The sequence below is a fragment of the Miniopterus schreibersii genome, assembly GCF_964146895.1.
Source record: "Miniopterus schreibersii genome assembly, chromosome: 3".
NCBI classification, from domain to species: Eukaryota; Metazoa; Chordata; class Mammalia; order Chiroptera; family Miniopteridae; genus Miniopterus; species Miniopterus schreibersii.
Genome location: NC_138103.1, coordinates 103,729,332 through 103,741,794, shown reverse-complemented (window position 1 = coordinate 103,741,794; position 12,463 = coordinate 103,729,332). Strand labels below are relative to the sequence as shown.

At 51.4% G+C, this 12,463-nt stretch overlaps 1 protein-coding gene across 1 annotated transcript; it reads left to right on the top strand.

Annotated features, from left to right (window-relative positions):
- Positions 1-2,306: 2,306 nt before the first annotated feature.
- ESM1 (endothelial cell specific molecule 1) lies at positions 2,307-11,861 on the top strand. Its single transcript, XM_081131064.1, has 3 exons — positions 2,307-2,668; positions 6,529-6,678; positions 10,384-11,861. Exons 1-3 carry the CDS (start codon positions 2,365-2,367, stop codon positions 10,482-10,484), a joined length of 555 nt encoding a protein of 184 aa, XP_080987190.1. The 5' UTR covers positions 2,307-2,364; the 3' UTR covers positions 10,485-11,861.
- Positions 11,862-12,463: the final 602 nt, after the last annotated feature.

Sequence of the window (12,463 nt, the reverse complement as noted above, 5' to 3'; positions counted from 1 at the left end):
CGGACACCGAGATCAGGCTGATGGTCGCGGGTAGGGTGACTGGGGGACCGGCGAACAAGGTGAAGGGACTGAGAAGCACAGGTCGGCTGTCACAGAATAGTCCCAGGGATATAAAGTACAGCGCAGGGAATATAGTCAGTAATATTGGAATAACTATGAATGGTGCCAGGTGGGTACTTGAAGTATCAGGGGGATCCCTTCATAAATTATGTAAATGTCTGACCACTGTGCTGTATGCCTGAAACTAGTACAAAATAACACTGAATGTCAACTGGAACTGAAAACCGAAAAAGGGAGTAGCTCCTAGCTCAAGAGCTGCTTTGGAAAATTAAACGTCGCGTGCACGTGAAGGACTTAGGATGGTACCTGGAACATAGTAACACTGACTAGTTAAACGGTTAAGCGCCGTTATTAACCATGATTCCGACTGACCGCTGTCCCCGCCCTCCGGGAGTGGAGTTCAGCAGAGCTGGAAGGAGAAACCTTTCCCGGGATCGGCCTAGATTGTGACCTAGGCCTTGGGAACCTTGGCCATGGAAGCGGGGTTGCGGGGTACAGTGCGTGTGGCTCTGGCTTCAGACCGACACGATTCACGTTCAATCTGACATTATGGGGGCTTCGGGAAAGTTACTTAACCTCTTCCTGACTCGGTTCTCTCGTCTGTAAAATGGGTATGATACGAGTTACGTACTCCGCAAGGTTGTGCTGAGGAGCAAGGGAGTCGATGCCTGCAGAATGTTCCAGAGGGAACACGGGAACTCGGTGGACGTTACCCGCTGTTGGGAACAGCAAAGCGCGCGTTTGCCGCTGGGGGTGGAGGTAGAGTGTTTCAGACGGGACGGTCACCGAGCGCTCGGGAAAGGGCGAAGCTGCCACTCTGGCCTTTGTTTCCCAGGTGAAGGAGCTCGGTTCCCTGCAGCCCCGGTTCTGTGCCCCATGCTCCTAAAACTGCACTTTCAAAGGCTCGCCTGACCCTGGAGTCACAGCCGGAGTCTCTGCCTCGTGCTCCGGAGGGGTGACAATTCTGGACACCAACCAGCCTAACATCGCGACTCTCAAAAGAGGAGGCCGAGCCCGAGACGCCCCGCGGCCACCGCCCACGGCCAGCCTGTGACCCACCGAGGCCCCGCTTTGCTGGGTTGCACATTAGCTAAGTGACAGTGAGTTTATATCTATTCTGACCGGTGGGGGGCTTCCTGGAATCCAACATGTGGCTGGCGTAGGACGCCCCTCACTCCTCTCTAACCTTTAACTCTCTCTGGCCCACAAACCTTGCTTAACAGCATTCTGAGGGGGCTGCACTGCCTCCCCCAGCGGGACCCAGCCCTGTGGCCCCCACGGACCAAGCCCTGTTTCCCGACGGGTAATGTTCCCCCCCCCCGTGACTCGCCTTCCCGGCCGCGTCCCGCTCTCCCTGCCGGCTCATTTGTTTCCCTGGGCCGGCTGCCCCGTTGGTGGTTTTTAGCGAGGATCCGAGCGATGCCAGGAGGCGAGGGGAAGGGCTGCGAGTGGGCTCAGCCATTGGCCAAGCACACGGGGTGATGGTGATGGATGAGCCTCCCCCTGGGGGGGGTCTCGGGTCAGCAGGAGTCCAGCTGATAAGTTTTTCCAGAGTTGAGTAACCCAGAAACAGCGCCTGGAGCATCTCACCTCTTCTGTGGTTTCTGTATCAATCTTAAAGGACATTCTCGGCGGCAATGCCACATCCTGCTAGAAATACAACTACGTCCATCACTGACTCAGACACGCGAGATATGAACTGTCTTAGAAATAACAGCTGATGGAGAAGGGTGGGGGGAAGGCAGAGAGGGTCTTTAAAAATCCCCCTTTCAAAATATTTTCTTTCTTCTGAGCCTCGAGAAGGCGCAATCTAACCCTCTCTCTGCCTGGTGATCTCATAGCTATTTACTGCGGGGAAACACCAACTGTTTATTTACTTTCCTGAAGGAGCCTCTTTGGGTGACTCACGGCGCTATCGTTTTCCTCCGGCTACAAGGCTGGGAGGCAGAGGGACACCCGGGGAGATGCGGGGCCGGAACCACCCCTGAGCTCAGGGGGGCTCTGACGGCCTCTGCCCCCCTGCAGGCGTCCTTGAGCCCTGGAGACGGAAGCCGGCGAGTTTCTCACTCCTCGTGCAAAACAACCGTCTAAACATAACAGATGACATCAGCGTGGGCTTTTCAATTCCTGGATGGCCGTGGCGGCCGCCGCAGGCTCCATCCCGGGTTCACACGCTGGGGCAGGCGGCGGGCAGGGCCGGGCCGGGGCGGCCGCCTGAGGAAGCGGGTGACGAGCCTGCGGGCGGCCGGGCGTATAAAGCTCGCGCACGTGGAGGCCGCAGGAGGAGCCGCGCCCCCGGGAAGCATGCGGGCCGGCCTGCTGCTGCTGCTGGCCGCGCTCCTGGGCCCCGCGCGCCCGGCCGCCCCCCGCAGCGGCAGGTATGCGGTGGACTGCCCCCAGAGCTGCGACCCCGCCCGGTGCCCCCGCAGCCCCCGCTGCCGGGCCGTGCTGGACGACTGCGGCTGCTGCCGGGTGTGCGCGGCCGGGCGCGGCCAGACCTGCTACCGCACCGTCTCGGGCGTGGACGGCGTGAAGTGCGGCCCGGGGCTCAGGTGCCACTTTTACAGCGAGGAGGACGACTTCGGTGACGAGTTCGGCGTCTGCAAAGGTAAAGAGGGGCCCTTTGCCTCTCCCGGGGGCGCCGGGGGCGCGGGGCGGCCAGCGCGGGAGGTGAGGGGCCCTCCTCCCGGTGACGCGAGGGAGACGCCGGTGGGTGAGGGACAGGCCCGGCAGGGAACACCGCACCGGACCCCGGAGGAAACCCAGCACCTCACTGCTTCTCCCGGGGGGTTTACGAAGTTGCAGTGGGAGGCTGAGCTGCCTCCTTTTCCGGGCAGCTTCAGAAACCTGACAGGTGGCCTGCCCCGGGTGCTCAGGTGCCCTGGCTCCTGCAGGTGGTGACTGCCGAGGGGGCACCGGCGGCCTCCCGGGGCGCCGTCTGGCCGGGTTGGTGGCCCTTCGGTTTGAAAGGGTCCACAGGACAGAGGACATCTCTCAAGATCAGTATTTCTCATGAGCCCTGACGCACTCCGTGAGCCAGGCTGGGCTTCGGTCCCCTAGCAGAACGACCCGCGTCCTGGGAGGCGGGACCCTGACGTGTCAAACAAACCTCCTTCCACCTCGTTAAGGCTCTCGGTCATCTAGAAAAACAGCAGGTGGTGTAAAACAAGCAAAAATAACAGTAAAGAAAGAAATAAAAGGTGGACGTCTGTGAAGATTGAGGTCGATGGTCTTACTGACTTAAAGAAAAAGTATTAGGTTAAAAGTACAGCTAACTAATGTAGGGAAGCATGTGTAGAACTGATTTCAAACTTAGTGATTTTTGTTTAAAATGTTTAAAGTGTTGAGAACTGGAAGAATGATGGTTTTGAAGTGCTCTGTGTGGATAGCTGGTGCTCCCGTCATTAAGAGCTATTATTAAGATGAAACATATGCTATACCCTGTTCATCGGTTTCCTAATACAAGGAAGCTTTAAAAATTATTAAAGGGGCTGGGGAGCTTCTGAGTAATCCTTATATTTTACGTCCTTAACACAATTGAATGCTTTTATGACTGACAATCACGCAGCAAGAACTACTCGTTCACCTCCACCCTTTAGACAAATACTTTGCAAAGCGATCACCTTTCAGTCCAGGTTAGGGAACAAATGCTTGAACTATTAGCAGAATCTTATTTCCTTGCTTAGTTTATTTTCCTTTATAACCAGTCAAAGGTAGAATACCGAGGGAGCGTTTTCTTGGGTGAACATTCACGGGCGTTGCTCTCGGCCGCGCAGGGTCTGCGTTTTCCGTAAGTTGCGGGGCTTCTGGGCCAAGGGCACAGCACCTCACGTACGGAGACCAGGGTGGCAGCGGTTGGCACAGCCCCACTCAGGGCTCGGCGAGCGGGCGCAGTGGGCTGCTTTTTCTCTTGGCACAAAGTCTCCTCTGTAAACGTCGTAAACGGGCGATGGGACACCGGGGAAGACAAGCTGCAAGGCACCTGGGGGCTAGAGCGCTCTCGATCCCACCGCACGCCTGGGGTGGCCGTGAGCGGGCAGGACGGCTCTTTCTGGCATCCCTCGGATGCGGGCCAGTGCGGTGAACGTTTCCTCTCTGCTGGCAACGGCGAGCCCGCGTGGGCCCCCGCAGCTCGAGGGAGAGGCCTGACCTCCCTCTGGGCACATCCGCCCCCAGCCTTTCCGAGGACACTCCTGTGGAAGCCCCAAGGCAGGTGTTCTCTCAATGAACACCTGCTGCACCTGCCGGGGAACACAGCAGGAGTGTGGCTGAGAATGCAGCTCAATTTTAGTTTCCGGCGTCACTGGAGACAGTCAGGCCCAGTGCCGTGCGCTTTCCCCGCAGAGGCTTCCTCACCTGCCCCTGGAAGGGCTGTTCTTTCCGGTCCAGGGGCCGGCGCTTAAAACCAGGGTCCTCCATGGGGCCGTGCTGAGAAGAGCACTCCTACATCTCTTTTACAAATATATATATATCAATATGTTTTTTATTTTTTTAAATTAACCCTCACCTGAGGATATTTTTTTCCATTGATTTTCAGAGAGAGTGGAAAGAAGGGAGGGAGGGAGGAAGGGAAGGAGGGAGGGAGCAAGAAACATCGATGTGAGAGACACATCCATTGGTTGCCTCCCACAAGCTCCCAAGCTGGGGCCGGGGACTGAACCTGCAACCAGGTCCATGCTCTTGCTCAGGAATTGAACCAGAGACTCTTCGGTCCAACGGCTGACACTCTGTCCGCTGAGCCACACCAGCCAGGGCTTGGTACATTTTTTTGTTGTTGTTTTTGTTTTTAATATATCTTTATTGATCTCAGAGAGAGGAAAGGAGAGGGAGAGAGAGATAGAAACATCAGTGATGAGTCATTGATCGAGCCCTGAACCCGGGCATGTGCCCTGACCGGGAATCGAACCCTGATCGCCTGGATCCTAGGTCAACCCTCAACCGCTGAGCCACACCAGCCAGGGCTCAGCACGTTTTTATTGACTTGTAGAGAGAGGAGGGAGAGAGAGAGAAACATGGATGAGAGCCATTGATCGGCTGCCTTCTGCACGGCCCCCACCAGGGATGGGCCCACAACCCGGGCACGTGCCCTGGCCGGGAATAGAACCTGCGACCTCTTGGTGCACACGCTCAACCACTGAGCCACGCCGGCCGAACTACATCTCCCTAGATCGTCCTATGGGATAGTAGATAGTTAAAGACACAGACGGGTCACAACTTGTCTCCTTATCATATGTGATTGTACATTTACAAGGGTGTCCTCGTGCCAAGAGGATATATGTGCTGCATCTGTCATGCTTGGCTCTGTGGGATGCGGTTTGTCTCATAAAAACCACACACTTTGAATACACGAATGAGCGCTTTTCCCCCGTTTTGTATGCGTTAGTCCAGGTATGAAATCATCGGAGTACTAAAGCTTTCGGGTCAGGTGCATAAATGAATTCTCCGCGGGCTTGATCATTTAGTGAGCCGCACCTTAGCTTCGCAGAGGGTTTTCCTAGTGACGCCTCTTAGCCCCGGGGGTTAGGGCGACTGCTCCGCCATCCTGCCGGGATAAACTTGGCGCGGAGCAGGCTGAGGACCGGACCCTTCCTGGAGGGCTGGAGGTTACCCTCGGCCCCTGCTGGTTGGAAGCACGTTCCTGTGCATTGAAACGAGTAAACTGCCTGACGCAGTCGGTTCAAGGAGCAGCCCCTTGAACCTGTCCAGGAGCCCATCCCATGCCTGCTCCCGGCCCCTTCCCTGGGCTGCCAGAGGCGACCTGGGCGACCTGTCTGCCGCTTCTAAGCGGAAAATAGAATTCGGCTGGTTCAAGGGCTCTGGTCCCGGGCAGCTGCCTCCGGCTCAACTTCGCGGCTGGGCTCAGCCGCCGAGGCGTCCACTCTCCGGGCTTGGTCTGATTTCACGTCTGTTTGTATATTTTTTTACTGAATTTATTGGGGTGACATTGGTTGATAAAATTATCTAGGTTTCAAGGGCACTGTTCTGTAACACGCCGTCTGTATGTTTATGGCGTGTTCAGCACCAGAGTCTAGTCTCCTTCCATCTCCACTATTGCCCCCTGAGCCTCTCCTACCTGCCCCACACGCCTTCCCGCTGGTCACCGTCACGCCGCTGTCTGTCTGTCTGTGAGTTTTTGGTTGTGGCTGCTGTTGGCTTAATCCCTTCACCTGCCTCACCCAGCCCCAGCCCCAGCCTCCCTCCCACAGCTGCCGGTCTGTCCTCCTACCTGTGAGTCTGTGTCTGTTTTCTTTGTTTGTTTACTTTGCTCATTAGATTCCACGTTTGTGCCTTAAAGTTTCAACTTTCAAAGTCTGTGTGTGTGTGTGTGTGTGTTTTGTTTTGAGAACTAGGTTTTATCTTACAGTCAGGGTTCACGATGTTTGTGCAGACCCCGAGGCTGTGCACACGGGACTGTCAGGATGGGGGCCCGGGCCCGGGCGCGCCCTCTGACCCGCCCTTTACCCCCAGACTGCCCGTATGGCACCTTCGGGATGGACTGCAAGGAGACCTGCCGCTGTCCGCTGGGCGTCTGCGACAGGGTGACTGGCCAGTGCCTGACGTTCCCCTTCTTCCAGCATCCAGTCACCAAGTCCTCCGACAGACCGGCGTCCCCCGCAGGTAAGTCGCGTCCGGGGGCCGGTGGTGTTGAGTCGGGTTGCTGTTTTTAAGAAAGATCTTACTAATAATTGTGAAGATTATATAATTTCTCATTAGATTTACCCAGTTTTTATGGAGGGTCAATAAAATCAATGACCAAAAAACCTGTAATTAAAAAACCACCAACTAAGACGTGCCAAGTCCTGTACATTCTCGGTGACCCGTTCTATGTTCGTCCTAGACAGGCCAATGCTCCCCACTTCCCGAGGAAATTACTGAATGGGTTTAAGAGCCAAGACAGAAAATATAAGACATTTTTTAACCAGATGGAAGCACTTAAATGGAATAATCCCAAGCATGTGCGTTTTTTTTAAAATGGGTTTTGGAGAGGATGAGAGAGAGTGTCGGAGGCTGAAATGTGGGAATTATCTCTGCTCTTCGAGCGCAGTCTCAGCGACACCGCCCGCTGCCAGCGAGTCCGAGAGTCTTTTCCACGCGGGGCGTTAGGACGCGAGAGCGCGGCCTGGGCACGCGGCGCCGGGCATGCCTGCCGCTATCTCGCCGGGTAAACGGCCAGCACAGTGAGGCCTCATTAAATCGGAAGCAGCTCGTTTAAAACAGCGTGTAGCCCCAGCAACTTCCAGTATCAATAAATGACACACTTTTCTCCCCTTGTATATAAATACTCGACAATCCAAATCCATTTTATTTAGGTTTTTTTCCTGGTCCTTTGCAGATCAAATTAATTACAATTTGAAATATTTGGCAAATGTGCTTATTTCCCAGCTCTATCTCCCTCCTACACCTGGGTACAATTAAACACATTAAGACAAAGGGGAAATACTGAGTTTTACGTGAATTATTATTTTTTTAAGTATGGCTATGCCCCTAAACATTAACTTACTTTTTAATTTTTTTCCAATTGTAGCCTTTGTCTTATTCCATATATATATATATACATATATGTATATATGTATATATATATATTAATATATCTTTATGGATAGACAGAGGAAGGGAGAGGGAGAGAGAGAGAGAAACATCAATGATGAGAGTCCTTGACTGGCTGCCTCCTGCACGGCCCCGACTGGGGATCGAGCCCACAACCTGGGCCTGTGCCCTGACCGGGAATCAAACCACGATCTCCTGGATCCTCGGTCGATGCTCAACCACTGAGCCACACTGGCCGGGCTTATTCCATACTTTTAAACTCCCTTCTGCAAAAACTTTGCTTCCATTTTCTTGAGACCCTTGTTTGCTGGATCTTGAAATGCACAGAAGCTGTTTCAGACCTGTAGCCACATCCCTGTGAAAACAAAATAGAGCTGACGATTTCTTTACACTTCTTTTGCCTTCGGCCAACAGCATATCCTCAAAATACTGTTTTCAACCGTTATTTAGGTCTGTTCTTTCCCCCTCCCATTCATTTCTGTTGGTCCTTCACTTTAGGGTATTTTTCTTTATTTCCATCCATTCTTTTTCAGTATGTTTCCAAGAGTCAGGACTTTATAAAACGTGATGCTCAGCGAAGCATCTCTGTTCCCTATTCTTTCCTTCTGTTCCCTCTCTTCCCTCATCATTTCTAGTTTATCCTTTCTGTTTGCTTTTGCATTCTTGGGCAGGTTTGCTGATATTTTCCTTTTTTTATTTTTAGTTTTTACTTTATCTTTGTTGTTGAAACTGTTACAGATATCCCCTCCTTTTTCCCATTGCCCCCCCCACCCCATTCCCGTCCCCTCCCCAGGCCTTCACTGCACTGTCTTCACTATGCATATAAGTTCTTAAACATTAATTTAAAATAAAACCCCTTTTTAACCTACTAGCTGAGTAACTTTGTGAATGTTTGATCTGGAAATTGGGAGCATTATCAACATTCTAAGTCCTTATGATTGTCCCTATAGTCCTTGGAAGCAGAAAGGAGGAAGATTGCGCTTTAAGACCTGATTTTTTGTTATTGAGGCGATATTTCAGCTAACTTAACATTAACCATTTTAAAGAGACCAGTTCAGTGGTGTTTAGTGCATTCTCAACACTGAGTAGCCACCGCCTCTAAATAGTTCCAGAAGGTTGTCCTCAGCCCCAAATAAAACGCCAGTGCCCAGGGACCTAAGGTGTTTCCCTTCCTCACAGCCTCCGGGACGTTTGCAAGACCTGGTGCCTTTGCTCTGGGGTCCGCGCCCATGGGGTCAGTGCAGCCAACTTAACCAAACACTCGCAACTTCTATCTTATTTCGCTTTATCAAAACCGAAGGCTAAAAAGAACAGAAGGAACGGCTTTCATGTCCCTCTTCACTCACGTAAGGCTGCACCTAGACTTTTCCACCGAGAGAGAAATGAGTCCCCGGTGAGCCTCTGTGGGTGTTGGGGACGAGTGTTGGAGGCCCCGCGAGCTCCTTTGGGGTGATGCTCGGTGAGGGGGCTCTTCCCCGGGTCCCACCTGCGTCCACACTGCACAGGCGTCTCCTGTCCTCTCCCCACAGGACGCTGTGCAGTCTCTTGCCCTCGGTTGCTCGCAGACTGCGAGCATCTTGGCCGCTATATAAACAGATGCCCCGGAAACATATTTTGCTGGATGGAAGTGACACTATAGGTCACACAAATAATATTTTTCTCCCCAATTTAGGTATCAAGATTCTCATTAGACATTTATGAAAAGGCATTTTCTGACCCAAGGTGTTTCCCTGCATTAGCTAGAGGAGCAACAAGAGGCCCCGTCATCTGGGTGCCCCTCCGGCAGGCTCAGGCAGAGCGGGTTCCCTAAAGGCCGTGGGGAGGCCGCCCGGGAGCCCGCGGTCAGCTGTGCGTTTCCATGTGGGGCTTTCGGGGTTCACGCCCTGCAGCTCGCAGAAGGGGTTTGGGGCCACAGTCCTGCTGGGGTTTCACATCACCTCTGCACAGACTGTTGGGGCCCAGCCTTTGTAAATGGCTCTAAGGTTCCTCAGCACCTGGCCTCCCGAGGTCTCGCCCACACCTGATCATAAGAGGCTGTCGTCTCTAACCCTCCACCTGTTGGCAAGCGAGTTCCTGGCTTCCTCTCTCCACTGTTCCCCATCCGCCCGCCCCGAGTTTCCAGCTTTCCAAGGCTGGAAATTCACAAGCAACTTTTGGGGGTGCGGGAGGGGTGGCAACATCTGGAAGGTTTCCTGGATTCACACCCAGGCGCCTCCCGGCTGCACGAACCTTAGATTCCGTCGCAGGATGGGCGCTGCTGAAGAAACACCTCGCTGCTCTCAGAGGCAGGAAGCCTTCCCTTTAGAAAATTCTAAGTATTACAAGTGATTTTCTAATGGGGAGTGAGAACTATCTTCATAAAAGTTTGCCCTTGGTCTGCCTGGAGCCACACCAAGAACCTCACCCTTCTTCATACTAGACAATATAAAAGTCTCACTTGGAGTCGCATTTATAAAGTGCCTACTGTGTTCCAGGCACGGGTGTAGCAGCAAAGGGAACACAGTCCCTGCCGTCCTGGAGCTGACGTTCCAGCGGGGGAGTGAGATAATCAGGAAAAACAGAACCGGGCACGTGTAGGGTGGTGTCGGGGAGGCCAGGAGTACGAACAGGCGCAATTCGAGGGGCAGCTGTCTCAGGGGAGGCGCCAACTGACAGGGCCGGGTGGGCACAGTTAGCACAGACTCTGCTCAAGATTTCCTTGTAAATCCACCGTGCACAAAACCAAGACAGACTGTGCTAGACTTTGGGCCCTGACCTGCATCCCTTCTGTTTCAGAGCACGACTCGGGGTCCGGAGACGGCAACGCGGTGGCCCGGGACCTGGGGAAAGGGAATGCCGCCCGGTCTCCCCTCATGAGATGGTTAAACCCACGCTGATCCCCGCGGCCTTTCCCAGGGAAGATGATTTTACTGATCACCCAACACGCAGCCAACATTTTAAAAACTGTTTAGATTATAGCATATGGACGTGTAATTTTTGGAGACCAAGAATGACTCAGGGCTGGTCCAGGAAAAAAAAAAAAAGTAGGCTACTAACAATCCGTAAAATGCATCTGACTGAACACTTAGGTATTTGTTAAATATTTGAGTGCACATAGATTTGTTAAATAAGTGTTTATAGTAGTGCTGAAGGACTAAAAATGCAATTTAGGTCATGTAGGCAGGTCAGCTAAAGAGAAAACCAAAGCTGAGGACCACGTGAGTCCACGGTTCTGCGACTCGGATGTACATTAACGCTGGGATCCGGGGCGGAGGGAGAATTTGGAGCGGGGGGGGGGGGGGCAGGGGCGTGTGCTATTTAGGCTTCCTTGTCATAACATCAACAGAATGTCACTGTGCTTCTTTATACTCTGGGAAAAATCAAAGCAGTCCCTGAAGCAGTGGGATGTTCGAAGCCTGTGGGAGTTTGAGCGGCAGCTTGAATGGAGGCGGGATTCCAAGGGCCGCTCATGTAGTTCCAGTTACTGAATCTGAAGGATGCTCTGGGCAGACGTGCCTTCAGGAGTGCCACCTCGGGGCCAGGGGGCTGGGAAGTAGTTTGCCCACTTGGGGGAGTGGGAAGGTAAATATTTATATATTTTTGTAAACAATTGTTAGTACGAGACAACCTCCACGCCTATATTTATCCTGCTCTTGAGGAAATGAACATAATATTGTTTGTTTAAAATGGTTAGAATAAAGGTGTAACTCTATAGGATTTTCAAAGATCCAAGGCATGGAAAATTTATTACTAATAATTATAGTAATCGTACAGTGATAAAATATAAGAGAAACCTATAAAATTTAGTCAGTGGATTTATAAAATGTCAGAAAATGAGCAACAGAGAGAATTTATTTAAAACTGAGTGCAGTGACTTTGATGAGTTTTAAATGTAAAGTAGAAAATGGCTTTAAGGGAGGTTTGGAGAAGAGCCCCTTTTCAGGAGGGAATGTCAACTTTAAGATGTAGCTCATTTTCGTATTTTTCCCCTTTACATATAGTTGATACGTGGAATTATCAGCACTCCTGGGAGGACCTTGGCACAGACAGCACTGTTGTACCAGATTTTAGGCAATATTTGCAGAAGTATTTTATTTGGAGTAAAGACTTATTTAAGAACTATTTCGATATTTACCTATGTTTTATTCTCAAAGTTTGCCAACAGAGTCATGAATGTGTCTGGCGAAGGGTCTTTGAATGTAAACTGGATAAGCTGTTGGAATTTGTTTTTAAAGGACAAGTTTATGATTGTTCAATAAAAAAACAAGACAGCTGCTCCGAGTCCTTTTGTGCTTTTGTTACATTGTTGCGAGTTACTTAAACGGTTAGTTCAATGAATAAGAACTTGTATGCATTTTAAAGGCAAATTCCTCAACTGGATTTTCTGCTACAGGTGAGCATCTTGTGTCAAAACATGAGACAGAATATTTCTTTCTTCACCTTACATCTTTGGTCTACTGGTGCTTGAGAGCTTCCTTAAAATTATGTCCCAATGTATCAACCCATTTTACAGATGCAAAAAACCCCGCAACCCAACAACAGATGAATGCTTCTGTTGGTGTTTGAATGTGGTTATACTTTGAAGGCAAACAGACCTTTTGGTGCCTGTAAAAGGACAGACAGACAGACAGCTTTGAAGCTGGAGAGCATCATGTCCATGAAGAGCATACGTTCACTCGGCCCGATGGGCAGATTATGAAATCGTTTTAAGTGAATCGATACAGCACTAAAATGATTTATATCTGTGTTGGGGAAAACACCTGGTTTGCCTGAATTAATCTTTTTCTTTTTTTAAGATGGAAGAAATGATGTGATAGAGATAAAAAGTTACATCCACGCAAGATAGCGATATTGTCACCAACAGAAGCAAAGAGCA

Bases quoted from the DNA above. Each gene is read 5' to 3' on its own strand.
- ESM1 (XM_081131064.1), top strand. From the start codon at position 2,365: ATGCGGGCCGGCCTGCTGCTGCTGCTGGCCGCGCTCCTGGGCCCCGCG. The intron at 2,669-6,528 runs GTAAAGAGGGGC...CTTTACCCCCAG, and splicing joins CGAGTTCGGCGTCTGCAAAG to ACTGCCCGTATGGCACCTTC. The intron at 6,679-10,383 runs GTAAGTCGCGTC...CTTCTGTTTCAG, and splicing joins CAGACCGGCGTCCCCCGCAG to AGCACGACTCGGGGTCCGGA.